At 65.0% G+C, this 27,955-nt stretch overlaps 2 protein-coding genes across 4 annotated transcripts in view; one reads left to right on the top strand and one right to left on the bottom strand.

Moving 5' to 3' along the window:
- The window catches only part of PPP6R2 (protein phosphatase 6 regulatory subunit 2), a 98,424-nt gene extending 96,526 nt beyond the window's left edge, over positions 1 to 1,898 (top strand). Inside the window, exon 26 of the mRNA XM_062202622.1 lies at positions 1,862 to 1,898. Coding sequence (XP_062058606.1) covers positions 1,862 to 1,883 — 22 coding nt within the window. The 3' untranslated portion in view covers positions 1,884 to 1,898. The remainder of the gene's footprint in view (positions 1 to 1,861) is intronic.
- SBF1 (SET binding factor 1) lies at positions 507 to 26,607 on the bottom strand. 3 transcript variants are annotated; one of them, XM_062202615.1, is made up of 41 exons: positions 26,376 to 26,607; positions 19,895 to 19,980; positions 19,429 to 19,566; positions 18,867 to 19,025; positions 18,673 to 18,783; positions 18,034 to 18,139; positions 17,800 to 17,932; positions 17,614 to 17,722; positions 17,427 to 17,540; positions 17,263 to 17,340; positions 16,820 to 16,933; positions 16,611 to 16,739; positions 16,427 to 16,525; positions 16,144 to 16,348; positions 15,953 to 16,065; positions 15,284 to 15,433; positions 15,013 to 15,081; positions 14,768 to 14,926; positions 14,423 to 14,691; positions 14,146 to 14,318; positions 13,994 to 14,067; positions 13,722 to 13,917; positions 13,408 to 13,535; positions 12,969 to 13,147; positions 12,730 to 12,866; positions 12,427 to 12,634; positions 12,092 to 12,288; positions 11,859 to 11,996; positions 9,262 to 9,339; positions 8,787 to 8,968; positions 8,523 to 8,702; positions 8,104 to 8,205; positions 7,835 to 8,020; positions 7,635 to 7,761; positions 7,435 to 7,565; positions 7,131 to 7,361; positions 2,294 to 2,401; positions 1,986 to 2,197; positions 1,420 to 1,507; positions 1,217 to 1,348; positions 507 to 1,131 (listed from the first exon to the last, which is right to left on the bottom strand). In XM_062202615.1, the coding sequence occupies exons 1-41, from the start codon at positions 26,428 to 26,430 to the stop codon at positions 1,033 to 1,035; spliced, it is 5,682 nt and encodes a 1,893-aa protein (XP_062058599.1). In that variant the 5' UTR covers positions 26,431 to 26,607; the 3' UTR covers positions 507 to 1,032. The 3 variants fall into 3 exon arrangements, with proteins under 3 accessions (XP_062058599.1, XP_062058600.1, XP_062058601.1); XM_062202616.1 differs by having other exon boundaries at positions 14,423 to 14,688; XM_062202617.1 differs by lacking the exon at positions 9,262 to 9,339.
- Positions 26,608 to 27,955: the final 1,348 nt, after the last annotated feature.

Below are 27,955 nucleotides of genomic sequence, written 5' to 3'. Positions count from 1 at the left end.
GAGACCCCCACACGACAGCCACTGGACAGCGCTGGAGCTCATGGGAGTTCAGGGCCATTGTTGGCTCCAGCCGCCCAACGGCTAAGGCCCAGAGACCTCCCCTTCGTGCCCCCAGACCAGTCAGCAGCTGCCCTCCCCTTGGCCATGCCTGCTCACCCCTGCTGCAGAGGTGCAGCCTCCAGCTGCGTGTCCCACACTGACAGGCCCCAGTGGCCACCCAGTACCTGTCCTAGGTGAAGCCCTAGTCCTGGGGGGGCTCACATCAAGGAGGGCACCCCGATAACTGGAACCCCGTCAGGTTGCCACGGGCATCACCCCTGAGCTGGGCCAGGTATCCCCATGCCGCGAGGAACCGCTCCCCACCATTCCCTGGGAACCAAGCCTCCCCACCAGCTCACTTGTCTGACCAGGGACCAGCCAGCTCCACGACCTGCATGCCGAACTGCGCCCCCCATCCCCCTGTGGCTTCCCTGACGCCAGCTTCCACCCTAGAGGCCGGCCCCTCCATCCCCGTCAGGCCCGAGGAATGAGGTGGCCATGCAGGCCGGGGAGATGGGTGGGTCCAGGTAGCAGGGAAGGCCCATGGGGACGACATCAACTTTCTGGGCAGACTGAAGACTTGCAGGGCCGCAGGCTCACGGAGGGGCAGGGGGGCGTGGGTGAGGCAGGCACGGGAACACATCGTTAGTTCTCTTTATATAGACTCTGGTTCTAGAAACAGTTCACCTGCGGCCGGCCGGCCGGGGCCAGCACACTGACAGGGCTGGGCTGGGTGGACTATTTACAGGCCCATCTTGGGGCTGTACCATGGCCGCCTCTCGCACAACACTCAGCCACAATGCCTCAATAAGTTAGCGCCGGCCGGGCGGTGGGGGCTCCTGGAGGGGGAGGGGACTGTACACACAAGTGCTGGGGGCTCGGGGCCTCAATACTGTCGAGGGCCGGGGCTGTAAACATGGCCGGGGCGGCCCTGCCCACCCCTAGTGGTCTGTAACGACTGGAAGCAGAGCAGCCCGGGCAGGGCCGGGAGGATCAGGCGTCTGACAGGCAGCTCTGGATCCGGTCCACCCACTGCTGGGCCGAGGGCACGTCCTGGGCACAGAAGTAGTAAACGCGACGCGTCGTCTTCACCTGGGGAGGGGCGGGTCGCTGACTCCACGGCCCCGCACCATGGACAGCCCCTCCCCCTCCACCCCCGGCCCCAGCCTGGGCTCACGTCAAAGAAGGCCTTCTCATCCACAGTCTTGGGGGCGCCCATGGCGGGCGTGCCAGGCACCACAGCCTCCACTTCCGCCAGGTCAATGACACCCTTGCACTCCGTGTCCACGCGGTGGTCGTAGTAGCGCAGCTGGGGGGGAGGGGTGGAGTCAGGGCGGCCCACCCCTCACCTGCCTCCCCTACTCCCTACTTGGCACTTACCTGGTGCTTGGTTTTGTCCAACACGAACCAGCGGGCCTTCCAGGGCTTCATGAAGGCCCCCTTCTTGTACAGGGTGCCCTCGTAGGACCTGTGTCGGCAGCAGAACCCGCCCCAGGCCGGCCATCAGGGAGCAGCCAGGCCAAGGCGGTCCCTGGGCTACAGGCTTCCCCACAGGTCAGAGGGTAAAGGGTGTCCCACACCGCAGCCAGAGGAGGCGCACGCAGTGGACGACCAGGACGGCACAGCCCTCTTCAGGCTCAGGGGCTGAATGGGTCCTGCTGGGCTTGGCCTCAGCTACGGCCTGCCCTGGCCTCATGGGTACCCCACGGCCCTGTGGGCCCTCTGCTCCTCCAGCCACCGCAGCCTGGCTGTGATCACTAGTTCTGGATCCCAGTCTCCATGTTTGCTCACGCCTGGGCCTCGGTCATGGCCTTCCCCACAGATCTGTCCACCCTCAGAAATGACCAGAGCTCCCTAGAAGCACCCGTGCCCCCAACCTGGGGAGTGCCAGGCCCCAGGCCCTCGGCGCAGAAGCATCCATGCAGCGGAGGCAGGCTGCCCCGTACCTGTTCTCACTCTCAGCCGTCTGGAACTGGCTGTACAGGGTGCTGGTGCTGCGGCGGGCGGCCTGCCGGGAACCTGAGGCAGTTGAGCCGCTGCTCTGGTCACTGTCCAGGCTGAGGCTCAAGGTGGAGCCCACAGGCCCCTCCTGCAGGTACACACCCAGCGAGCGGCGGTGGTGGGGCACACTGGACACCAGCAGGGAGCTAGGGGTGGCCTGGGGACAGGGAGGGGGGGGGGTCTGGGTCAGGGCCGGGCAGCCTCTGCAGCCTCCTCGGGACACACCCACCCTGTCTGCCCTGCCCCCACTCACACGCCCATCTGGGCGGCCTTCAAGGCGCTGTGCAGCCTTCACGCGGTCCCAGGTGTCCTTCCAGCGCTCAGGGGAGCGGCCCAGCTCTGTCTCCAGCCGCTGCAGCTCCTGGAAAGAAGAAAGAAAACAGCTAGAGGGGAACACAAAGACAGGAGGCCAGAAAGCAACAGAAGAGAGATTCAATGAATATGTGTAACTGGAGTGTAGACGGCAAGAGTGAGGTTAAGAGGAAGTCGAGAAACTCCCCAAACCAGGCGCCGGCACTGTGGCATTGATAAAGCCACCGTCTGCAGTGCCAGCATCCCATATGGACACCGGTTCAAGTCCCGGCTGCTCCACTTCTGATCCAGTTCTCTGCTGGTGGCCCGGGAAAGCAGTGGAAGATGCCCGAAGTGCTTGGGCCCCTGCGCCCATGTGGGAGACCTGGAAGAAGCTCCTGGCTTCGGATTGGCTCAGCTCTGGCCATTGCGGCCATCTGGGGAGTGAACCAGCGGATGGAAGACCTCTCTCTCTGCCTCTGCCTCTCTGTAACTCTGCCTTTCAAATAAATAAGTCTTAAAAAAAAAAAAAAAAAAAGAACTCTTAGGAAACATTCCCCACACCAGATGTGCCAAATGACATTGTGCAGACCCTAACAGGCCGGTCAGCCATAGGTAAGACACACACACACACACACACACAGATGTTTCAGGAAAACCAAACAGAAGTAAACAGACAAATTCTCTCCCAAAGAACAAATGGGAACCTGGGGGACAGATCACTGACTCGTCTCCACAGGCAGCCAGGACAGATGTGAGCAGGAAGCAGCTGTCCCAGGACCATGCAGGTAAGCCCCACAACCCCCGGCGTCCTGTCTGGGGCCCTGCTGAGGGAGAGGGCAGAGGACACCTCGCAGGCAGGTCACAAGGCAGCGCCAGAAACCGCAGGAGGCCCAGTGAAGCTGCCAGGTGCGAGCAGCAAGGCCTGGAGAGGACAGACCAGGCAGCTGCATGATGCTGCAAGGTGAGGAGTCCCAGGCAGCCAGAGCCACAGCCGTACGGTGAGGGTCCCCCCAGTGCTCCTGTGTTGGAAGTTAATCTCCACTGTGAGGTACCAGGGGGGTGGGAGCTGGGGCCAGCACTGCAGCACGGCAGGTTAAGCTGACGCCCACAACAGCTGCTCCACGTCTGGTCCAGCTCCCTGCAAAGGAGCCTCGGGAACCAGCGGAAGGTGGCCCCGGTGCGTGGGCCCCTGCCATCTGCATAGGAGACTCCAGCCTGGCCCAGCCCTGGCCATTGCACCACTGGGGAGTAAATGAGCAGAGTGAAGATGCTTTCTCGCTCTCTGTCTATAACTTCCTTAAATAAATGGAAGGAAGGAAGGAAGGAAGGAAGGGAGGAAGGAAGGAAGGAAGGAAGGAAGGAAGGAAGGAAGGAAGGAAACATGGTGGGAATTTCATCTGACAAACTGGGGCCTTTGGGAGGCGAGGGGATCAGATGGGCCCTCGGGGGCTGGCACCGTGGCACAGCAGGGACAGCCGTCCCCTCCGTCACCGGCACCCTAGACGAGTGCTGGTTTGACTCCAGTCCACCTCCCTGCTGACGTGCCCAGGAGGCAGCAGATGGATGCCCAAGGACTCAGGGATAACTGAGTCTGGGTGGAGCTCCTGCTTCGCCCTAGCTGCTGTGGCCATCTGGACAGTGCCCAGCAAACGGAACACTCCCTCCCTCGTCCCCTCTCTCTGACACAAAACCAGAATTTCACATACACCAAGCAATCTTTGGAGGGAAAGAAGCGGGAGACAGGAGAGACACGCAAGGCCCGTGTCTCTTGCTGTGTGATGCCCCAGGCTGCCTTGGGACTCCACCAGCAAGGGCACCAGCACACGGGCACTCAGCCTTGCACCTGAACCGTGAGCCAAGGTAAACCCTTGCCCGGCCTCAGGTCCCTGGAAACAGAAACTTGGACGGAAACCCTGCAGGGGCTCCTCACAGCTTAGAGAGAAGCCTGGCAAAGACCACCCTGACCCCCTGCAAAAGCACAACCCAGGACCCTACAGGGACGCAGGGCGCGCACGGTCCAGCTTAGAAAAGCAAAACGCAGGCACACGTTAAGACACAGACCCAGAAATGAAACACACACAGCACACACAGGAAATTTTAAACGGTCACTATAAATGTGTTTCAAGACTTAAAAGATGAACATAAGGATTAAATGAAGAATCTTTACAGAGAACAAAAGACTATTTTTTTAAAGATTTTATTTATTTGAGAGGTAGAGTTACAGACAGGGAGAGACAGAGAAAGATCTTCCATTCACTGATTCACTCCCCAAATGACCGCAACAGCAGGAGCTGAGCCAATCAGAAGCCAGGAGCTTCTTCCGGGTCTCTCACGCAGGTTCATAGGCCCAAGCACTTCTGCTTTCCCAGGCCACAGCGGAGCTGGATCAGAAGAGGAGCAGCCAGGACAGGAACCAGCGCCCACATGGGATGCCAGTGCCACAGGGGTTGGCTCAGCCCCCTACACCACAGCACCGGCCCCAAACTATTTTTAAATAGAATAAATGGGGGCTGGCAGGGTAGGCTATGGCTTGTGATGCCAGTGTATCATACCAGACAGCCAGTTCAAGTCCCAGCTGCCCCACTTCCAATCCAGCTCCCTGCTAATGCTCCCGGGAAAGCAGTGGATAAGGTGCAAGTCCTTGGGCCCCTGCACCCACGTAGGAGACCTGGAAGAAGCTCCTGGTTTCTGGCTTCAATCTGGCCTAGCCCTGGCCATTTTGGGGAGTGAACCACCTCTCCCTCTCTAACTCTGCCTTTCAAATAAATTAAATAAATAAATAAATAAGTACAATTAATACATTTTCAGAGAACAAAAGCTGAGGAATCTGTGCTGCAAACCTGCATTATAAGAAAAACATTTTTTTAATTTATTTATTGGGGCCAGTGCTGTGGTACAGCGGGTAAAGCTACTGCCTGCAGTGCCGGCATCCCATTATGGGTGCCAGTTTGAGTCCCGGCTGCTCCACTTCCGATCCAGCTCTCTGCTGTGGCCTGGGAAAGCAGTAGAAGATGGCCCAAGTGCTTGGGCCCCTGCACCCGCATGGGAGACCCAAAGAGGCTCCTGGCTCCTGATTGGCGCAGCTCCAGCCATTGCAGTCAATTGGGGAATGAACCAGTGGATGGAAGACACCTCTCTCTCTCTCTCTCTCTCTGCAGCTCCTTCTCTTTGTAACTCTGCCTTTCAATAAATAAATAAGTCTTTTGAAAAAATCATTTATTTGAAAAGAGAATGCAGAGAAAGAGAGCTCTCCCATTTCATGGCCGTAACAGCCAGAGCTGGGCCAGGCCAAAGCAAGGAGCCAGAAATGCCGTCCTCCTCCTCTGTGTGTGGAGGCCCTGCCGTGCGTGGCCCCGCCTGCCGCCTCCCTGGGCGCAGCAGCAGGGACCTGCCCTGGTGCTCCAGTGTGGGATCTGGCATTGCAAGTGGGGCTTAACTTGCTGCTCTGCACACCAGCCCCTCGAGAAGTAGGACAGCTGTTCGGTGCAGGTGAGATGCCGGACGGGACGCCCACATTCCAAACTGGAGTGCCCGGGTTCAAGTCCCAGCTCTGCTTGATCCCAGCTCCAGCTGAGCACCTTGGCCCTGCCACCCGAGGGAGACCCGGACGGTGTTCCTGGCTCCCGGCTTTGCCATGGGCATTCGGCAGTGGAAGCTCCCTCCCAACACAAGTACACTGCTGTAAGTTCTCGTGTGTGAACTGCTGTGTTGAAAATAAACTACAACTGCAGTCCCTGGAGACCACTAGGAAAACAGCAAACACAGAGGCACTGCTCAAAGTACATAAGACTGAGTACTAAAAACACAATTTAAGACAGAAAAAGGGGAAAAAGGAGCAAAAAGTAAATGGGTGAAATCAACACGGTGCTATCCTTAAGCCCAACCCTATCAACAACTACGTTAATTGTAAGTCAACTAAAAATCCCAAGAAAACAATCAGATTAGGTAAAAAGAAGACCCAAATCCTGTTACAAAGACCCAGACGAGTCAAAAACAGAAGAATCGGCGCCGACAGGCTACGCGGATGCTGTCCTGGGAAAGCTGACCCAGCCTCGCAGGCCAGCAGCACCAGAGACAGAGGGACTTGTGGGTGCCTGCGGGCCACCCTCAGGCACAAAACCACGACCCCATGCTCCCCCAAACCCCTGGATGCTCAGTGCCTCTGGGCCTGGTCCCACGCTGCGCCTTCAAAATTACCTTCCACCTCCCCACAGGCATCAGTCAGCACCCCCGCTGCCCACGCCAGTGGACAGAAGCCCTGAGGCCCTCAGGTGACAGCCAAGGACACACAGCCAGCGCCAGGGAGCGGAGCACAGACCCTGCTGAGCTCTGCACCTGGGGACCGACCGCGCAGGTAAAGAACGGGCACCCTCTCAACGGCAACACACACCAGCACCAAACAGCCCCACACCGGGCTCCTCTGCTTCCCAGGGGTCTCCTGATTCCGGAGGCTGAGCAGATGCGCCCACCACCACCCGCAGGGCGAGAGGCCACCAGCACCCGCAGGGCGAGAGGCTCACCACCACCCGCAAGCTTCCAGGACAAGCGCCCAGAAACACAGCGGCTCATGTGGAGGGGTGGGGGTGGTTCTGGGAGACCCGTCCTCCCTCGGGGCTGAACCCAGGGTGGTGCCTGGGCCTCTGAGAGCCAGAGCAGGGGTGGCATCCTGCGTGACCCTGCAAACACCCACCTGGCCGGCCCTGGCCACCTGCCGTGCTGACACCGGAATGCGCCCCACCCACGCCATCTGCATGGAGGGGCTGCTGGACAAAGCCCCGCCCTGGCCCACACATTACCTCTAGCAGGCGTGAGATGGCATCGGGCTGGGCACGGGGGCGGCTGTCGTAGCACGGCCACACCACACGGCGCCTGCTCTGGGGAGCGCCTCCATCCGGCCGTTCCTCCTCTGGGGGTTCAGGGGGCCCCTGGGCCAGTTCCCAGTCATAGGGCGGGCCCTCAGCCAGTGTCTCCTCCGTGTAGAAGTCCCACACCTTCAGGTTGGACACGTTGCTGTAGGGCCGCAGGACCTGGGGGCAGGGCTGGCACTGAGCACCCGGAGCACCACCAGCAGCTGCCCTGCCCCGCCGGGCCCCGGCTCACCTCCGTGTCCTCAGGTGCGTACATGTAGTTGAAGAACACGGGTGTCTTCTTGCTCAGTCGGTCCACGTACTCCCACACGGACCGACAGGCCAGCTGGCCCCTGCGCTCCCCCTTCTCCTCGTACAGCAGCCCTGCACGGGGGCAGCTCTGAGCCCGAGGCCCTGCCAACCAGCCGCCGTCCCAGGTCCCGCCCCACATACCCAGCTCGATGCGCTCGTAGTCTGAGTCCAGCAGGAAGGTGCGGAAGCGCCGGGAGGTGTGGTGGTAGCCGAGGAACTTGAGGTAGAACTGGCTGAACTCAAACTCCATGGGGAACTGCAGGTGAACCTGGCACCACGGGAGTCGGCGGTCAGGGGCAGCACGCAAGGCCCCCTGCCCGCCCCCACGGCCGCCTGCCAACCTGGTGGACGCAGTCCAGGAACTGCAGGAAGACGGGCGTGAAGCCGCTGCTCTGCCCGGCCAGGGTGTGGGCCCCTCGGTGGCTGAAGCGATGACCAAACGACAGCCACTCCTTCTCCACCAGCAGGCGGAAGCCCTCCAGCGTGCGGTAGAAGGGGTCTGACAGCAGCTGCACCAAGGACACCACCTGCACAGAGCAGGACGCCACTGCCAGCGGGGCGGAGGGGCGGCCTGGGAGCCCTGGTCCCCAGCCCCGCGCCAGCCACACACCTGCGTGGTGATGTCCCAGCCGTCCTCCAGGCTCACCAGCACAGAGGAGCCCGAGTCCAGCAGCTCCACCACCAGCACCGACACCTGCAGCAGCTTGTGGATCTGCAGGACAGGCAACTGACCCTGGGACCTGGCCCGGAGACCAAGTGTCCGCAGTGCCCCCGTGAGGCTGCGCGGCGGGGCCCGCTGTGGTCCTGCTGACCGTCAGCTTCAGCTCCCCCTTCCCTGGGCACTGCAGCACAGAACAGCCCCCCGCCCTCAGCCCTCCGGCACTCACTCACCCGGGTACCTGGGCCCAGCAGGCTACCCCCGACCCACGTCCCAGCCCTGGCCACTCTCACTGCCGACCTGTCCCTGGGGGGAAGTGGCCTGTGCTGCCCCAGCACCAGGCAGGCAGAGGGGCAGGGGCAGAGCAGGACCTGGATCAGCCACTCCGAGTCCTCCAGAGAGCGCAGGAAGGAGGCGGGGCTGGGCTCAGTGGCAGGGCAGCCGGGCACACAGGCTTTCAGCAGCTTCTTGAAACTGGCCTTCACCTGCCTGACCTCGAAGACCTCGATGGGCACCAGCTCCCACTGCTGCAGGGGGTCGGGCCGCACACCCTGGAGGGAGCCCGGGCACTGTTGAGACGTGTTCAGCCTCACGCCCCCCACCTGGCCCTGGGTGCCAGCCCCCACCCCCGTCACCTTGAGCTGGGCTTTGTCCCCAATGATGTAGAGGGCTGCACGCTGGGGCCGCAGAAAGCCTGGCTCAGGAGGGGCCCCGTTGGCCTGGGGGGGCCCCAGCGCATCTCTGCCGGCGAGCCGGGAGCCCACGTCGGTGCCGAGCCCACTGCTGCGCCCACTGGCCCGGACGCTGCCCCACTTACCTGCAGAGGAGAGGCCAGGTGAGCACCCAAGCACTTGTGGGGCGTCACTGACCTGGGGCCGGCTGGGCCTGGCCTCCAGGGAGGGGCAGCAGGGAGGGAGGGGCTTGCGCACATGGAAGCCCAGAGACACATGGGAGTGGCCTATGTTAGTGTGTGCAGCAGGACCCAGTGAGAGGCAGGTTAGGAACCCGCGCCGAGGGAGGGGGCCGTTAGTGTTCCGTGTGGAGGTTAGTGCCCAGGGCACCTCGGTACAGGCTGAGGGAGGGCCGGCCTGTGCGGGCCAGGTACGGTACCTCGGGGCGCGGTCCGTCTGGAGGCCGAGGCCGCCATGGGGTTGGACAGCGTGGTGACCCTGGCTCTGGGGCTGGGCACTGGGGGTACAGCAGAGAGAAGGCTCAGGCCTGGCCGCAGGCCGGGGGTATGCACAGCTTGGCAGGGGAGGGGGACGAACAGGCCAGAGATTCCCAAAGGCCGCCCCAGAGGCAGCAGGGCTCCGTGACAAGTCCCTAGTCTCAGGGGAACACGAAGGGCTGCGTCTGGGGCCAGACAAGAGTCTCATATGGCAAGGAGGGGCAGGGTCTCTGGGCTGTCCCCAGATGCGTCCTCTCCCCACTCAGGTATCTCGGAGCAACCTGGTCCTCAGCACCTCCTGCACACGCCGCCCCCGCACCAAGACCCCTCCCTCCCAGAAGCCTCCCCGGCCCAGGTGCTTCTTGGTACGGGGCCAGGAAGTGGCCTCCACCCAGGATGCACAGCAGCGCCTGCAGGAAGGGAAGTCTGGAGACTTCCAAATGTGGGGGACAGGAGGATGCTCAGCCCGGTCACAGGCAGACCTGGGTCCCAGGGCCAGTGCGGGCTGGAGATGTGGCCGTGGGACCTGAGAGACCTGACCCTGGTGGCCAGGCGGCACCTGAGCTCCCATGGTGGTCTCCAAGCACCCAGCCCTGCCTACGTACAGCTCCCTGCAGAGCCCACGGTGGACACGAGAGGTCCGTGAGGCCACATCTGCCCGCCTGCCACACCCGGCATCCTCTGGTGCTGCCTCTGAGGACTGGTGCGACCTGAGACATGGACAGGACTGGCATGCCCTTAGGAAGTGGAGGACAAGACCACGGCTGAGGGGAGTCACAGCACTGCCCGTCACTGGCGGCCCCACTCCCTGAACTGGGGGGATACTGAATCTGAGCCTGGAGCAGTGCCGGCTCAGACTAGAAACGGTCAGAGATGTCCCAGGGACACTCGTGGAAGGTGCAGGCACCACTCGGACCCTACGAACCAGAGGGCACAGGGACCCCGGCAGGGAGAGCAGCCCCATGCCCAGTGGTCAGCACCCGTAACAAGAGACACAGAAAGCGAGGGGTGGGCATGTGGCAGAGCGTGGGACAGCCCATCCCGCATCAGAGTGCCTGGGTTCAAGTCCCAGCTCCTCTCCCAAGTCCAGCTTCCTAATGCAGACCCTGGGAGACAGCAGATGGCTCGAGCAGTTGGGCCCCTGAAACCCACATGGGAGACCTGGGCTCAGTTCCCGGCTCCCAGCTGATGTGGACATGTGGGGCGTGGGCCGGAAGGGAGCCATCTACGTCTGCCTTTCTCAAATAAGCACAAATTACGGGGAGCACGTATGTGTTTAGAAAGACACAACAGGGGGTTAGGCCAATTTTTTTTAACAGACAGAGTTAGACAGTGAGAGAGAGAGACAGAGAGAAAAGTCTTCCTTCTGTTGGTTCACCCTCCAAATGGCCGCCATGGCTGGAGCTATGCCAATACGAAGCCAGGTGCTTCCTCCTGGTCTCCCATGCAGGTGCAGGGGCCCAAGCACTTAGGCCATCCTCTACTGCCCTCCGGGCCACAGCAGAGAGCTGGACTGGAAGAGGAGCCACTGGGACTAGAACTGGTGCCCATACGGGGCCCATATGGGATGCCAGTGCTGCAGGCAGAGGAATAACCAAGTGAGCCACGGCGCCGGCCCCAGGCCACTGCTCTTGACACGTGCAGGTTCAAGTTCCAGCTGCCGGGCCTCCAATCCAGGGAAGGCAGCCAAGATGATCCAAGTACTTGCATGCCTGCCACCCAGGTGGGAGACCAGGATGGAGCTCCTGACACCTGGCTTGGGCCTGGCTGTTGCAGCCATTGAGGGAGTGAACGAACCAACATTAAGAAAACGCAGAGGAAACGCCTCGCGTGGGGGCCCGTGTGGGACACAGGTACAGGCACAGTGAGGGCTGCAGGAGAGCACAGCGAGCACGCGGGGCAGGGGGGTTCACCTCTGTCACAGCGAGCACGTGGGGCGGGGGGCTTCACCTCTGTCACAGCGAGCACGCGGGGCGGGGGGCTTCACCTCCTGTCACAGCTCCCACAGCTCTCAGGGCTGTGCTCCCCATGTGGAGGGCAGATGCTGCGGATGTGCCTGCCCCCTGCACCCTGAGGCTGGGGCCAGCCGGAAACACGGGACTCCAGGCCCCACCTCACAGGGACGAGAGGGGACAGCGCGGCTGCGGGCCGAAGGCCAGCCTGGACCCTTCTCAGCGTGTGCAGGTGCTCCGAGAGGTGTGTGGCAGGTAGGGACAGATGGGGAGGCCAGCAAACAAGGACACATGAGGACAGAGGCTCAGCGGGGCAGGGAGTGATGGGAAGGAGCAGGGAGGGGTCTCAAGGGCTGCAGGCAACTCCAGGCCCCAGAGGCCCAGACAAAGAGATGGAGAGGCAGGCTGGTCATGGCTGCAGGGCCCAGGGACACTTACCTGGCCAGCCAGGCTTCCTGCCCCGGCACCACCAGCACCCAGAGGGACCCCCTCCTTGCTCTAACCCAGTCACTCCCGCCCCTCCCTGGCAAGTCGGCCATAAACGCCCCAAAGCCCTCCCCGCCCACCCCAGCCCCGAGTGCACTCACCGTGACTGCCCATGTGGGCCGAAGAGAAGCCGCTGAGCGTGTTGCGTCCGGACGCATCCGCGTAGCGGGGCATGGAGCTGACCACGGCCTGCAGGTACTTCTCCTGCTCCAAACTGCTCGAGTCCGCCTGGGACTGTCCTGGGGAAGACGGTGGGGCTGGAGCCGGGGCCGGGGCCGGGGCCGGGCCGAGTGGGGCAGGGCAGTAGCCCAGGCTGGGAACAGAGGGCGGGTACCTGGAGAAGGGGCGTTCTGGGCCTTGAAGAGGCCGACCACGCCCTTGCCGTGCAGGCCACCGGAGCGCAGCAGCACGGCCTTGGAGCGCCCGCTGCGCCAGCACACCACAGGAAAGCGGTTCTGGCGGTAGCAGCGGGACACACGCTGCAGGGCATTGTCCTGGACGCTCTGGGGAACAATCAGCAGCCCCGGGTAGCTGCAAGGGGGTAGAGACGTGAGGGCCGCCAGAGGCCGTGCCCCAGGCCCAGCCACGGGTCCCACACCACCTGCGCTCCCCACGCCCCACGCGGCAACGGCTGCCCCTGCTCTCTCCACGCCCCGGCGGCCAGCGCACCTGCGGCAGATGGCGTACATGCGGTTGACCGGCGAGATGCGGAAGGGCTCGGACTTGGCCCGACTCAGGCTGCTGCTCAGGGTGCCGAGGCCGAGGCGCTGGTAGTCACGGCAACACGCCCGCTCCACCAGGCTGCTCATGGTCATGCGGTCTGAGGGCTTCAGGGCTGAGGCTGGGGTCAGCGTGCTGGGCTCCAGCTCCTCCGACACTGCACAGGCCGGCACACAGGGCGCGTCACACAGAGCACCGGCCCGGCCTGGTCCTTCCCAGGGCGTCCTCGCCCACAGCCCAGCCGGCCCCCACCTGAGATCTCGTCGTCCTGGTCCTCGGCGGGGGGCTGTGCCCGGTGCTCCCAGCCAGGGGGGCTGTACTTCTTGCGGGTGACGTGCTGCCGCCCGATGGTCTTCTTGGCATTCTTCACCAGGTTCCGGGACAGGGTTCTGCACGCACAGTGCCAGCACCGTGAGGCCGTGGGGGACCAGGGCACGGGGTCGCCCACAGCTGGGGCCAGGCTGCCCAGCTCTGGGCCCCCCCTCCCATACCTGAGAGAAGGACCCTTGTCCTTGGCACTCCGGGGCGGCCGGCCGGGCGTGTGGGCGGAGCCCAGGGTGAAGGCGAAGGTGCCCCGGATGTCCGGCGGGTACCGCAGCTTGTGTAGCTGCTTGCGGAAAAGCTCGGCGCTCTCAGACCCCACCTCCTCGTCGAAGGCCATCTTCAGCAGCTGCGCGAGGCAGGGCAGCCCTCAGGGCTCTGGGCAGCCCCAGGGCCCCGCCCGACCCTGACACTTCTGGGTGCAGAAGCAGCCGAGCCGCGAGGGAAGGCCCCACGCTCGTGTCACGGTAAGCACCGCGCAAACCGTGACAACCTCAGTGGCTGCGTGGTGAGGTCTGACTCGCACGGGACACCAAGGCACAGAGGGGAGCAGCTGAGGGGGGGAGGACTGGCCTGTGCCGACGGGCAGGGCCCACGTGAGGCTCCCACCTGGAAGGTGCAGGAGCGCAGCTGGAGCCCGTCCTGCAGGAGCTGGTCCACCGGGGCCTGGACGCTGATGCGCTTCTCCTTGGTCAGTGCGGCCACAGGGAAGGAGCGGACCACCACCTGCTCCCCCACTGACCACAGGCCAGGCAGTCAGAAGCGAGGAAGAGGGAGGGCCCACAGAACCTCAGGGAACCACGGTCTGGGGGACCCAGGGAGGGAGGAGGAGCAGACCCGGGCCCGTCTCCAGAGACCCTGCCTCCCCAGCAAGGTAGCCCACCCCAGAAACCTAGCTGGGGCGGGGAGGGGCAGAGGCTCACCCAGGGGGTCGGTGGGCATCCCCGTGAAGATGACGCGGTACGTGGTGAGGAAAACGGCACCCTCAGCGGGGAGCAGCGCGGGCCCCCCCGCACTGCCCCCTGCCCCCTCCTCACGGCCGTCGGGCAGCAGGTAGACGCGCAGGCCGTCCAACACACACTCCTCGCCGGGCAGCAGGCGTGGCTGCAGCAATTTGGGCTGCTCGGGGGACAGGGGCGGGGCCTCAGGAGGAAGCCCCGTCCCTGGCCCCCCAACCTTGCCCAGCCCCACGCACCTTCTGGATGGGGGGCAGCCTCTTGCTCTCCCGGTGCACGGCCTCCAGGGTCTCGATGTGCATCTGCACGATGTCTAGGGGAGACCAAGGCTCACACCTGGGGCCCTGCAGCCCGCCCCCCAGCAAGTGTCCCCACGTCTCGGCCCCCGTACCTGGCACCATGACATGCAGCCCCTTGAGGTGGTCACTGGTGACCCCGCTCTCGGTGCAGACCTTGTCCACAAAGCGGTTGATGAAGCGGACCACGGCCCCAGCCACATCGCAGGTCTCTGCATCCTCAAAGCCACTCTCCGTGTCGTAGCTCTCAGCCACGCTGCCCGCCATGCTGGGCCAGGGAGGGGGCCATGGGCACAGGCCCCACCCCAACCCCGCCCCTCCCACAAAGGCCCCGCCCAGCCCCACCCCTCCCGGCACAGGCCCTGCCCCCACCTGTTGGTGACCAGGCTGTTGCTGGCGCTCTCCAGGTCCCCCAGCCCCGGCCGCTCCCGCAGCAGGCGGCTCTTGCTGCTGTCCAGCGGCAGCAGCAGGTAGCTCATGCGGCTGGCATAGTGGATGGCCTGGCTGAACACCGTGCTCTCCTCCTTCTGCTCCAGCTCCTGCTGCTTCTCACGACTCAGCGTCGGCCACAGGCGCTGCTGCTCGGAAGCCACGTCCAGGGCCGAGCGCGTGTCCTCCTGGGACGGCGCCTCCCCGACCTCCTCAGAGCACACAGCACGTGAGCCAGGGGCACACCGGCCCCTGAGCCCTGCCCCACGCCCCGGCAGTCCTGCACACCTGGGAAGGGGCGCGGTCCTCAGCAGGCTCCAGGTAGAGGGCCCGGATGTGGGTCTGCACGTCCCCATAGAACATGGCTTCCCAGAACTGCGGGGTGCTCCACACCACGTGCTCCTGCACGCAGCTGTACGCAAACTGTGTCACGCCTGGGCTCAGCTTCTGCAGAGGCCGGGTGAGGGCTGCAGGTCATCCAGATGCTGCCGGCCAGAGCCAGGGAGGCCCCCCCGGGCCAGCCCAGCACTCACCCGGCAGAAGGCCGTGACCAGGGGCAGCAGGGCAGCCGCGATGCCGTGCTCATCCAGGGAGGTACAGTCCTGCGGGCAGAGTGCGGAGCCCACTGGGACCCTTTCCCTCTCACAGAACGTCCCTGCCCGCCTGGAGCCACCCCAGACCAGCAGCTCCCGCCACCGTGTGCCCCGGGGTCGCCCGGGGCAGGTCGAGGACAGGGTGTCCCAGGTTCCTGCGCCCGCGGGTCTCCCGAGCTCCCCCCCCCGATGCCCAGGGCCCCAGCCTCACCTGCAGGCAGCAGTTCATCATGCGGACGACGAAGTCAAACTGCTGGTGGTCCAGGACCGCACGGTTCTGCTGCACGTGCAGGTGCAGCTCCTGGGCGAGGCAGCGGCGGGCGGCGCGTCCCTTCAGGGCCCTCAGCACGGCCGGGAGCAGCTGGGGGCAGGGACGAGCGGGGCACAGGGCTGAGGGCGAATGGAGCGACAAGGGGTGGCTGGCAGTGGCCAGAGCACTGGTTCAAGCACAGAGGGACCCAAAGCCAAGCACACAGCAAGTGTGGGCCCAGAGCTGGGGGCTTCCCCGACCAGCCCAGACAGGAAGGCAGACATGTGGACACGTGGGCGAGTGTCCCACCCACGCTGCAGCACCCACAGGCTCGCAGGCCTGGAGCTACCTGGGGGTTCAGGATCTGGACGGTGTGAGCCTGAGCGGCTGAGGGGCCCCACGTGCCTCCTGACAGCTGGAAGCCCCATGGGGACACGACGACACGTCTGGGGATGACGCGGGAGACCCACAGGAGCGCTTTAGAGCCTCTTCCACAGGCCGGGGTGAGATCCCTGACGGGCTCTCCAGCCGCTGAGACCAGGGAAGACTACGCCAGCCCAGCTACCTCCAGCGGCCGAGCAGTGCCCAGGCGAGAGCCGAGCCCTCTGGAGGCCGCTGGCCGCGCCTCACCTTCTTGGCCTCGAGCATCTTCCCCTCAAACACGTAGGAGATGCAGTTGCGCACCACCTCCAGCCGGCGGGCACTGTTGGCGTGCAGCCCACTGCACCGCTCCAGGATGGCCGCTGTGGAGACAGGACACGCTGGCCTGCCCGTGCCCCACCCCGCCGAGGGCCTGGCCCGCCCCCCTCCTGCGTACGCACTCATGGGGGGTCCCAAGGGCACGTTGGTTCTCCGCTCAGCCTTCACAGCAGGGGGCGCGCCCTGCATCTTGGCTGCCGCCTGGTCCACGATCCACTGCACAGTGCCCTCGTCCAGACGGGGGAAGGGCCGGGGTGCCCGCCGCAGGTGACTGGCTTCCCCCGGCCTCTGCACCTTGTGCATGGCCACGGCCGGGTATGGGTTCTCCTGGGGGCGGAGGGGTGGGCATGGGCAGCAGGCCGGGCCAGGCAGCAGACGCCCCGCCCACACCGCCCACGGGCTTACGTTCTTGTACAGCTGCTCTGCCAGCTCCTGGACGTGGCGCAGCACGCGCTGAGGGTGGCTCTCGTCCGCACGCATCCGCGCCACCTCGTGGGCCACCAGCTGGGGGGGCAGGAGGCAGGTGAGGTGGGGTCACAGCAGCCAGCGGGGGTGGGGGAGGTGGGCAGGCAGAGCAGGGCGGGCACACCTCGTCAAACAGATCTGTGGGGCGATAGGGGACCCCGCGCTCTGACACGAAGCCCGCAAAGGCCATGCCTTCCAGCACCTTCATCAGGAAGTCGTCTTCCACCAGCCCTCGCTGGCCCAGGAAGGCTGCCTAGGGAAGCAGGTGCAGGTCAGCCCCGGACCCCCAGACGGCTGCACCTGCCACCGCCCCTGCCGCACCCTGGCAGCCACCTTGTGGAAGCGGATGACGGGCTCTGGGTGGATCCGCACGATGTGCAGGCACCAGCGATAGCCCTGGAGGAGCTGAGCGAAGAGTCGCAGGAAGACAGCACGCAGCTCCTTGTCCTGGGGGCACAGTAAGAGCCAGGTCCACCAGCCCAGCCCTGCCCATCCACCTCCTCCACTCAGAGCCCAGTGGCACCTCCGGAACTCTGCGGACAGGCTGCCGGTCCTTGGACCCTCGGAGCCGGCCCAGTCCCTCCTCAGGCTCCCTGCAGCCTTGCCACAACCACCACACCTCGTAGCTTGTACTTCCTCTGCTCCTGGGCCCCTTCCTGTCTGCTCTACAGGAGCCCGAGGCCCGTGGAGGTGGGGCCACAGTATTCGGGGCACCACCAGCCCAGCCGTGGGCCAGCAGACCTATGTGAGAGGGTGCAAGGCACGGGGGACCCCACCTGCATCTTCAGGGAAGAGGTGGACGCTGTGGGTGGGGGGAAGGCCAGGTCAGCCAGCTCCAGCTCTGGATCCAGGACCTGCACGGGGGGACGGGGCAGCTGCATGGCCCTGCAGCCAGACAGTGGCATCCCACAAGCCCGGGGCACCAGCCCGCCCCTCGCACCATGCTCAGAACACTGTGGGTCTGGCTCTGCAGAGGCTCCGGCAGGGGTGGAATGTGCACACACTCGGGGACGGTCACCGTGCCTCCATCGAGGTCCGCGATAACCACATCCAGCTAGGGGCCAGAAGAACAGGCAGTCAGGGCCCCGCAGGCCTGGAGAGAGGCAGACACACGCCACAGCCCTCACCAGCTCCTGCGTCTCTGCCTGGAAGGCCGCGTTGACCCCGATGATGAAGGGCGTGGGCGTGCTGAGGACTTCCAGCAGCTGTGCCGGCAGGATGGGCACGTAGGTGAAGCTGTGGATCCCAGAGGACACGGTGAGCCCCACACGGGGGGCCAGGCAGAGGGGCGGGGGTGCTGGGCAGGGAGGCACCTGTATCTGAGAGGAAACAGCAGTGCCAGGAGGCCCCGGCAAGCATCGGCGAGCCGCTGGTAGCTCCGGGACAGGAAGAGGACCTTGTGCTCCGTGAGGGCGGCACAGAATAACGACAGCACGTTGGTGATGCCTAGAGGAGAACAGGCATGTGAGGTCGAGCCACGGCGAGAACCCACACCCGTGACCCACCAGAGCCGGGAAGGGTGGCAGGGACGGGACAGGCAGGCTCACCTAGCTGGCGGAAGAGCAGGGCCACGCTGCAACGGCTGATGGGCAGCGAGTCGGCCAGCGGGGTCTGGATGACCTGCCGGTCACCGGCCCCTAAAGAGATGGTTCTCTAGAGGAAGAAGGGTCAGGACTGAGCAGCGTGGCCAGAGCTGAGGCGCCCTGGAGCTCTGGAGGACTAAGAGACCCTGACATGGAGCTGGCTGGGGCAAGCCCTGCCTCTGTCTGCCCGAGCAGTGCTACAGAGAAAGCTCATGGCAGGAGGTGGCTGCCTCTGACCTGGGACAGGAACGGGGCCTGGGAGGGCAGAAGAAACAAAGAATCCATACCGCTCCTTCCTCAACAGAGTCCAGCTGCACGGGACAGACAGGCAGAGAGACACGGTTAGACACCCCAGCACACAAGGCACGCGGCAGGAGGCAGACAGGAGGACACCGACAGCAGAGACAGGCACACACCCACAGAGCGAGAGGACAGAGACCAGACCAAAGGGTGCCAGGCCCAAGGTGCAGAGTCAGGAGCCAGAGGAGCAGGCAGGGCCAAGGAAAGACTGCGTGACAGCAGCTCTAAGACAGGAGGGACTGTCCAAGGCCTCGGGCAGCGCCCCACCCGGCTGGACCCCAAACACCTACCAGCGAGACCCACCTGTGAGCCCCCGGCCAGGGGGACGGTGCAGGTCAGCAGGTTCCCAACCACATTCTCCAGGCACACATTCAAGCCCTCCACGTGGATGGTGTAAATGAGACCAAGGCTGTTCTGCACGACCAGATCGGGGAATGGCGGTACAGCCGACGGCAGCATGCCACAGCCTGCCTCACCGCCCTGGCTGCCCACCTCACCCTGAACACCTCGGCGTGGTCCAGTCGTGACACCAGCACCAGTGTCTTTGGAGCAAACAGCTGGCCCGCCTGGGCCGGCACCGCGGGCGACAGTTGCACGAGGCCTCCGTCCTCGGACTCCTCCTCCCTTTCCACGGTGTGCTCGGCGCACGCCGCCTCCTACAGGCACAAGTTCATCTCACCAGCCCAGGCCGGCCAGCCGTCCAGGAACCCGGGCCTCCGGGGGCAGGAGATAACCCCAGAGGCAGAAGCAAGGGCAGGGGTCCGGCCTCACATGCAATGTACCCCAGAACCTGCGAGCCTCAACACGCGATGCACCCCAGAACCTGCCGGCCTCACACACAATGCATCCCAGAACCTGCAGGCCTCACATGCAGTGTACCCCAGAACCTGCCGACCTCACACGCGGTGCACCCCAGAACCTGCAGGCCTCACAAGCAGTGTACCCCAGAACCTGCCGGCCTCACACGCGGTGCACCCCAGAACCTGCAGGCCTCACACGCGGTGTACCCCAGAACCTGCCGTCCTCACACGCGGTGTACCCCAGAACCTGCCAGCTGACCTGCGTGGGCTCCACCGGCTCCCAGAAGGTCAAGCAGGCGCAGTAGTGCCGCTCAGAGTTGATGTCAGTGAGGACAGCTACGAAGAAGGTCGGTGGGCTCCTCTCGGGACACAGCTGCCACCCACTGGGCTGGCAAAACTGCACGGGGGGCTCAGCAGTCAGCTGTTTGCACCCGCACCTGCAGGGAAACAGCCACCTGCCCCCACCCAACCTGCCCTCCGGCACAGCACTGCCGGGAGCCAGAGGTTCCCAACTACATGCGCAGCACCTGGCTCTGCAGCCCTGGGGACCCTGGGCCCCCAGGGCCAGAGGAGCAGCCTCTGGTCACACCGTCCCCACTGCTGTGAGCAAGTCCCAACAGGACACTGGGCACCAGCCAGGCCCCCCCATGGTGGCAGGAGCCGGGTGCTGCAGGGTACAGAGGCTCCTCACCACGCAAGGCTGGAGTGCGGGCTCTCCTACTCACCAGCTCAATGCCCTGGGGGAAGGGGTTGTCCTCCCAGTCCTTTTCCGGGAAACGCTGCAGGATCTGGCCCTGGCCTTCCCCACTCCCTGTGGACAGAGCATGTGTTCAGGGGCCAGTGCTGCAAAGCCGCCACCTGCGATGCCGGCATCTCATATGGGCGCCCGTTCAAGTCCCAGCTGCTCCACTTCTGATCCAGGTCCCTGCTAACACACCTGGGAAAGCAGTGGAAGATGGCCCAAGCCCTTGGGCCCCTGCACTCAGGTGGGAGACCTGGAAGAAGCTCCTGGCTCCTGGCTTCCAGCTGGCCCAGCCCCAGTCATTACAGCCATTTGGGGAGGGAACCAGTGGATAGAAGATCTGTCTGTCTGTCTGTTTCTCTGTGTGTGTTTAACTCTCACCTTCAAATAAATAAATAAATAAATCTTGGGGGGGGGGGGCAGCTGTTCAGTGCATTCTCCCACCTCCCCCTCCTGAGCCCACCACTGGCACAGGCTTCTGTACCACAGTGGAGACTCCCAGCTCCCCAGGTCTCTACCTGGCACAAGCCTAGGCTCAGCTCTCAGATGCACCATTTCCTAGAAATACTTCTGTGTGGAGGGGCTGCTCGGCAACCATGGACCTCAGAGCCATCACAGGCTAGGCCCTGTCCCTGTGAGCACCACACACCAGGACCCTCCTCCCTCCTCCCTCCCTCCACAGGCCAGGCCCTGTCCCTGTGAGCACCACACACCAGGGCCCTCCTCCCTCCTCCCTCCTCCCTCCCTCCACAGGCCAGGCCCTGTCCCTGTGAGCACCACACACCAGGGCCCTCCTCCCTCCTCCCTCCTCTCTCCCTCCACAGGCCAGGCCCTGTCCCTGTGAGCACCACACACCAGGGCCCTCCTCCCTCCTCCCTCCTCCCTCCACAGGCCAGGCCCTGTCCCTGTGAGCACCACACACCAGGGCCCTCCTCCCTCCTCCCTCTTCCCTCCTCCCTCCACAGGCCAGGCCCTGTCCCTGTGAGCACCACACACCAGGGCCCTCCTCCCTCCTCCCTCCCTCCACAGGCCAGGCCCTGTCCCTGTGAGCACCACACACCAGGGCCCTCCTCCCTCCTCCCTCCCTCCACAGGCCAGGCCCTGTCCCTGTGAGCACCACACACCAGGGCCCTCCTCCCTCCCACTCACTTCTCACACAATAGGGCCCCTCCCCTGGGGGCAGGCAGTTCTGGCTCCTGCACAGCCCACTTAGCCTCTGCCCCCAGAGCCGACCCCCGACACAGGCCCTCAGCCCCTGTAGCCCCCACAGCCCAGGGAGCCAGCACCACTCAAAAAGTGCACAGGTCCGGCGTACAGGCCGCACTCAAGAGCTCCCTGTCACCAGCAAACCTGGGCCACAGCATGTGCACAGAGGACTGACCCCGTGGCGGGTGAGGCCTCTGCCACCACCCACTCCTGCAGGGGGCGTCCACGTGGCTCGCAGTCCCCAAGCCACCCCAGAGACAGGCCCCGACAGGTCCCGGCGCGGGGTCCAGCACGTGCTGCTGCGCACAGCACATCTCACAGCCAGCACCCAAGATCTCAAGGTGCCCAAGGAGCCAGTCCCCCGCCGCACGTCCTGTGTGTGGAGAGCCCTTTGTCCTGGGAAACGGGGCTTAGCCGGAAAAGGGGCCGCCCTCCCGCAATGCACGGTCGTGGGGAACCTGGCGCTAAACCATTGGTAGACCACCTGCTTCTAGGCTGGGGTTTCGTACGTAGCAGAGCAGCTCCCTCGCTGCGGTCCGTTGAAAGCCAGCCCTCGACACAAGGGTTTGAAGAAAAAAAGATGCCCGAGGGAGGCGCCCGCACAGCCTCTGCCCACCGGGGAAGGGGCGCGGCAGGTCTCAGAGGAACACGAGAAGGTGGTGGCACCAAGGGCCTGCACCCAGCCCTCACAGGCCACAGGGGCTGCACACTGAGCTCTGCCCCAGGTCCCTTGGGGAGGGGCTGGAGGGAGGCCAGGAACTCCTACTCCTTGGAACCCCAAAGCCCGTTGCAGCCTCACATCCAGACAGCTCAGTCCATCTGGGCACATGAGCAACCCCGGTGACCTGACAGCACACACTCCCCAGCTCCCCTGAAGGCACAGCGCCAGGCCACAGCCTCACGGGACAGCCGGGGCCCAGGATGTCAGCACCGGGCAGGCGGCTGCTGAGCTGGAGGGGCTGACTCTTGACTCACAAAACCTCAGCTTCCTGCTCCCCTCCCCCACTCCACTGCCACCTCACAGGCGACAGGGGGGGGGGGGGGTTGCAGGTGTCTGCTGGTGCTACACCTACCTACACACACCTATGGGCTACCCCACTGTGAGTCTCTTCAGTCCTGCCCCCAAGGACCATCCTCAACAGGCCCAGGCCAGCTCATATATGCACACTCCCTACGCTGTGGCTCCTCCCCCCACCCACTCCACCAAGGGCCTCCTTGTGCTCGGCCCTAAACCACCATCTGGGCCCGGCCCTGGCTGGCACCCAGGACTCACCCAGCTCTTGCCACGAGGCAGCAGGCGGAGGAAGGAAGAGAGAGTATGCAGCCAGGGACAGCAGCCTCTGCTGATGGCCTCCCCGAGGCCAGGCAGAGCAGGTGGCCATCAGAGGGTGCTCCCAGCAGCCTCTCATCCCAACGGAGTGGGCACAGAGGAGGTGACCACTGCCCACACCACCCTCCCCCACCTACTCTTCACATGAAGTGCCAGCTCCCCTGGGCCCCTCAGCTTCAAGGCCTCTGCAGGGGCCCACTCCCCTGGAGCTCTCAGCTCCCATCCCGGCGTAGCCAGTGAACCAGTGGGCAGGCCTCTCTCCCTGAGCGCCTCCTCGGGCCACAATGGCCCGACCTGCCCTATCCATCTCACAGTGTCCCCTCCTCTGGGAAGCTCCCTCCCGAGCCCGGTCCTGGAGGAGCCCTGCAATTGCCTTTTCTCCACCAAGTCCACCGTGACGACAGGTGCACCTGCCGGCTGGCTGTGCCGGACGGCGAGTGCCAGTGCCTGGCACAGACCACAGCCTAATTAGGGCTTGTTGAAGGCACACAGTTGGCTACAAGCCCCACTCACACCCTACAAGCAAACAGCTTCCAGAGCTCCAGCCTGGGGGTAACTCCCTCTCACCCCTTCTCTGAGACCCCAGATGCACCTCAGCTCCACACTCTCAGGAGGCAGGCTGCGGCCAGGTTCTACCACGTCACCCCAGCATCCTCGACAGGGACCTGCACAGCCAAGCACCTCTCAGGGCCGGCAGGAGGGAGGGCAGCTTCTCTTCACATGCAAACAGCACAGCTGTACCCACTGGTGGGCTGGGAAAGGGGTGGCGAGGTTCCCCTGAGGCACACCTGAGAAGTGCCACCCCAGGGAAAAAGCCAGGGCCCTGTCCTCAAAGTCCCTCCCCGGAGCACCGTCCTACAGCCACACCCACACCGTCAGCCCCACGTGGGCAGCAGGCCTGAAAGGGGGGCTGGCCAGGGGACAACTCAGAGTGCACACCCTGTCATCTACTGGCAACACCCGTCCCAGTGCCAGGCTCCGACGCCCAGAGCCCAGCCTCGTCACACGCGCTGTGGGGATGCAGCCTCCTCGTCTGCCTGGCTGTGCGCCCCAGAGGACCCTGGGTGGCACTGGCAGGTCCACCGCCTCCTCCTCTGCTGTGCACCTGTGGGGATGCTGGGCAGCCCCACTGCCTCCTCCTCTGCTGTGCACCCGTGGGGACGCTGGGCAGCCCCACCGCCTCCTCTGCCAGGCTGTGCACCCGTGGGGACGCTGGGCAGCCCCACCGCCTCCTCTGCCAGGCTGTGCACCCGTGGGGACACTGGGCAGCACTGGCAGCCCCACGCCCGGCACAAGCCCGGCTGTAGGCAGAGAAGGAAAAAGCAGCAGCAGGTTCCTGCAGCCCCCCCCCCCCCCACTCACACCCCAGTCGTCCTCCCACCCAAGTCAGACCACTGCGGCCCCGACCCAAAGCTTTCAACCCCTTAGGTTGGTAGGGTGGGGGCTGGGAGGCAGCTGAGGCCAACCCAGACAGCCCCAACCTGCTTGAGAGGGAGGACAGGAACGTGGGTGGGGACAGTAGGCGGGCCCAAGAATGCAGCCAGCTCATCCAGTGTCAGGTGTGAAAGAGGCAAGGCCTGGGGTGAAAGGTCTGCTTCTCGGGTGCCGGGGGCCAGCCCCACCTCTGACCCACGCGTGTGGCCTCTGCAGCACCAGGGTTGCCAGCCAGGTCACAGTCAGGTCAAGAGTGTCACCTTGAGTGTCCCAAAGACACCTTAGCACTGGCTAGGTTGTATTACATCAGCTGACCACTTCCCAGAAGCCGGCAGGGTGGTCCGTCTGGCCCTTGAGCTGACCCGAGACAGGACCAGGACACAGAAGGTGCTCCTCGACTCTCCAGCGGAAGGGCCTGCAGGTGGGCGGTGCAGGTCCAGCCCAGATGTCTACACTCGCGGCTTCTTCCATGCCCCTTGAGTGATCACCAAGACGCTGCCTCAGACCTCACACCCAACACAGGCAGCTGAGCCAAAGGCTTAGCACCCAGGTCCTGCACCAGAACTCAAGACAGGAAGTGCAGACCCAGGTCAGATACAAACTCTCTGCTACCCCCACCAGCCCCCAAACTCAAAACCTTGCATGGCTGCCCAGACGTCCTGGGCCTGCCAGGCCCTGGGGAGCCTCCGCCTTCCTTAGGCACCTGTCAGGGCTACGCCTAGAGATGGTCCCCACGTGCTCTGTCATCAGCAGGACACTCCTGGAGCCTCCTGCTGCCGCTACACAGCCCAGGGGTGAGTGTGCCCTCTCACCTCCAGACAGACCAGGCGACCGATCACCGACCTCACAGCTTTCGGGACCGTCTGGCTACCTCACTGCAGCCTGAGCCCCTGGCCAGGGCCACGCTGTCAGCTTGTCCCTCGCAGGAATGCAGGAGGCAGGGAGCCAGCAGGAGATGACCAGCTCCAACCAGCTCCGGGGCTCCCTTACCGCCAGTGTGGTGGGCAGCCTGGGAGTCACTCCTCCCCGCCACGCAGGGTGAGTGGCACCTCAGGCTCCCGCCTGCTACCCTGTCCAGCTCAAAGGCTACACGTGCCAGAGGTGACCGCCCCTCACGCAGCTCCAGCCACAAACACACAGCATCCCGGAGTCCACGCATGTCTCCTGTCACCCCCCTCACGCTCACCCACTGTCACTACTGCCACCCTCCCCAGCCCGGCCTCTGCCTGCAGTCTCACCGCCCTCAGCTCCCGCCCCAGCCCTTGGCTGGCCTCACCTCCCTGGACCCACGCGCTGCTCTGTGCCAGGCGGCAGGTGGGGCCTCCCCACTGCCCACCACACGTGCCTGGGAGCAGACGGCGCTCCTCTGCGGGCCAGCACAACACTACAGCGAGCCTGCGTGCACGGAGGACACCGTGGTCCTCGCCTGCAAGAACTCTGAAGACAGATGCTCCCGACTGACGGTGCCAGCAGCAGCGCGCTCGCATAGACGGGAGCAGAGAGGAGGAGCGGGCACTGAGCTGAGTGCGCAGGGGAAGGACACAACAAGAAATCACGCAGGGTCCAGCAGGTGGGGGCTGGACACACGGACAGTGCAAACGGAGGCTCAGCAGAGCTCAGTCCTGTGCTGGGTGTGACGGCGGCAGCTGGACTGGCAGGAGGGATCAGCCTCTGCTCCGGGTCCAGCCCCAGCCTGATGGCAGAGCCGAGCGGACGACACCCTGCCCCTGTGCGCCGGCCTGGAGCGGGCACTCACCCTCTCCACGCCTCACTCCGCGAGGGCACCATCAGGCAACCTGGGTGGGCTGCTGGGAGGAGGAAGCTGAGGTCATGCACACAAAGGACTGTGCAGGGCCTGGCACACCAAGGACGCCGGCCAATGCTGATGTCATTGTCAGGCTCCGTCTCCTCCTGCCCCCTGGGCTGAGAGCTCTCGGACACAGGTGCTGAGCGCGGACACGGACCCCCCACACGGGGCCCCCACCCAGGGCTTGGCTGACAGGGCCTGCACAGCAGGCCCCTCGCCAGGAAAGTGCTCTCCGCAATCCCGGCACTTCCTCCTGCAACCCTCGCAGCTCCAGCTCGAACACCCCTCTCTGCGAGGAGGCTCCCGAGCCCCAGCCCCTCGCCGGCACCCCACCAAGCCTGCTCGAGGCTTCAGACCCAGCATCGGGGCAGAGGAGGCGCCGGCAGAGAACCACCCAGGCCCCCGGCAGCCGGCCAAGGCGCACAGCCCATCCCACCCAACGCGGAGCCCGGGAGGCCGAGCCGCCCCGGGTCCCTCCCACTTCCCCGCTCGCCCCCATCACGCGGTCCCTGCCCACCTCCCCGGCACAGCCGCAGGTGCCCCGGCCGGCCTCGCGCGGGCCCGGCGGCCGCAGCACCTCGCTGACTGCCCGGGGCCAGGGCTCCCAGGCGCCGGCCCTCAGCTCCAGCTCCCAGCCGGCCTCCGGCCCCTGGGCCCGGGCCCCCGGCCCTCAGCCGCGGCACTTACCGCGCGGGTGCGGCCCGAACGCCACCAGCACGAAGTAGTCCGCGAGCCGCGCCATGGCGAGGGGCGCGGGGCGGACCCAGGGGCGCGGGCGGGCTCCGCGGCTCGGGGACTCGAGGGCAGCGCGCTCATGGCCCGGCCCCGGCTCTGGACCGCGCACTCCGGATACCCCGGGCCCGCTCCGCGGCGGCTGCGTTGGCCAGGGTTTCCGCCGCCATCTTCCCAGCCAGCCGGCCCGCCCGGCCACGCCGTGCGCCTGCGCACCCTCGGTCCGCCCCCCGAGTGGGCGGGGCGCGAGACAACGAACGCCATTGGCCGATCATTCGTGGGGGCGGATCCCGGAAGCGATGGCCCGCCCATCGTCTCTCGCCCCGGGGCCTCGGTGCAGACCCTCGGGCGGGTCAGCGGCCCTGGTTTAGCCCCCTGTCCGGTGTCCGGTGGGTGGGAGGCGCCCTCGCTGTCGGGGCCCCGACGCTGGGAGCCCCCCGTCTGGGAGGCGCTTCAGGCTGAGGGCAGGCGGGAGGGACCTGGGCCCGGCCGGAGGTCGGAGGAGGCCGAGGCCGCCACCTCAGGGGAGCACCTAAGCCCCACCTTTGGGGGCTCTCGATCCGAGCAGGGCTGGACCCGCCATTGGGGGTCCCCGCGGAGGCGAGGGACATCCAAACACCCGGCCCAGGGACACCGCCGCCCCCAAGTGCTGGGGCTGGTCAGGCCCTCCCCAGCAGTGGCCCAGCGATGGCAGAGGAAGACATGGCCCTCAAGGGCAGGGTGCCTGCAAGGAGCTGGCTCTGCAGAAGCTGATGGCGGCCATGTCCCATCTGCCCCAGGAGTGGCTAGAGAGAGAATGAAAGGCAAGCTCAGAGACAGCTGAGGGGGGGCTCGGCCCATCTCTGCCCTGCTGGTGGACGGTGGCCCAGCCACAGCCCCCCTCAGCCACTCCCGGGTTGCCCAAGGCTGAGGAACCCTTTTTGTCTAAGCCGGCTTGAGTTGATTTCCAACACATGTACCCAGAAAGGAGCCCCTCCACCCCCATGAGCACTCCAGCGTTTGTGTGTGGGCAGCAGCATCCCTGGACATCCTGCCAGGGGCCACCCCACACCCGCTTGCCTGCCCTTAGGCCTCCCACCAGGCCCTTGTCGATGTCCAGGTCTGTGTCCCCAGCCTCAGGAGCCTGTCCCTTCCAGGCTGCCCTAACCCTGCAAGGCTCCTGCCGCTGAGTGTCAGGTCCTGCCCGTGACACCCTCAGCAGTGCCTGCGTCCACCCAAGCCGCTTCTCCCCCACAGACAGAGAGAGGTCTTCCATCCACTGGTCCACTCCCCAGATGGCTGCAACAACCAGAGCCGAGCTGATCCGAAGCTGGGAACTTCCTCTGGGTCTCCCACGCAGATTTAGGGCCCCAAGCACTTGGGCCATCTTCCACTGCTTTCCCAGAGCAGAAGCAGAGAGCTGGATCAGAAGAGGAGCAGCTGGGACAAGAACCGGCGCCCACAGGGGATGCCAGCGCCACAGATGGAGGCTCAGCCCACTGCAGGGTCACAGCGCCGGCCCCTCTGGCCCCCATCTGGCCAAACTCCAGGGCCAT

The sequence above is a fragment of the Lepus europaeus genome, chromosome 10 (assembly GCF_033115175.1).
Source record: "Lepus europaeus isolate LE1 chromosome 10, mLepTim1.pri, whole genome shotgun sequence".
NCBI classification, from domain to species: domain Eukaryota; kingdom Metazoa; phylum Chordata; class Mammalia; order Lagomorpha; family Leporidae; genus Lepus; species Lepus europaeus.
This window is presented reverse-complemented; position numbering and strand designations above follow the sequence as displayed.

Bases quoted from the DNA above. Each gene is read 5' to 3' on its own strand.
- SBF1 (XM_062202615.1), bottom strand. From the start codon at position 26,430: ATGGCGCGGCTCGCGGACTACTTCGTGCTGGTGGCGTTCGGGCCGCAC. The intron at 16,740-16,819 runs GTGGCTGCCAGG...CTGCTTCCCTAG, and splicing joins CCGTCATCCGCTTCCACAAG to GCAGCCTTCCTGGGCCAGCG. The intron at 13,148-13,407 runs GTGGGAGCCTCA...TGCCTCGCGCAG, and splicing joins TGCGCTCCTGCACCTTCCAG to CTGCTGAAGATGGCCTTCGA.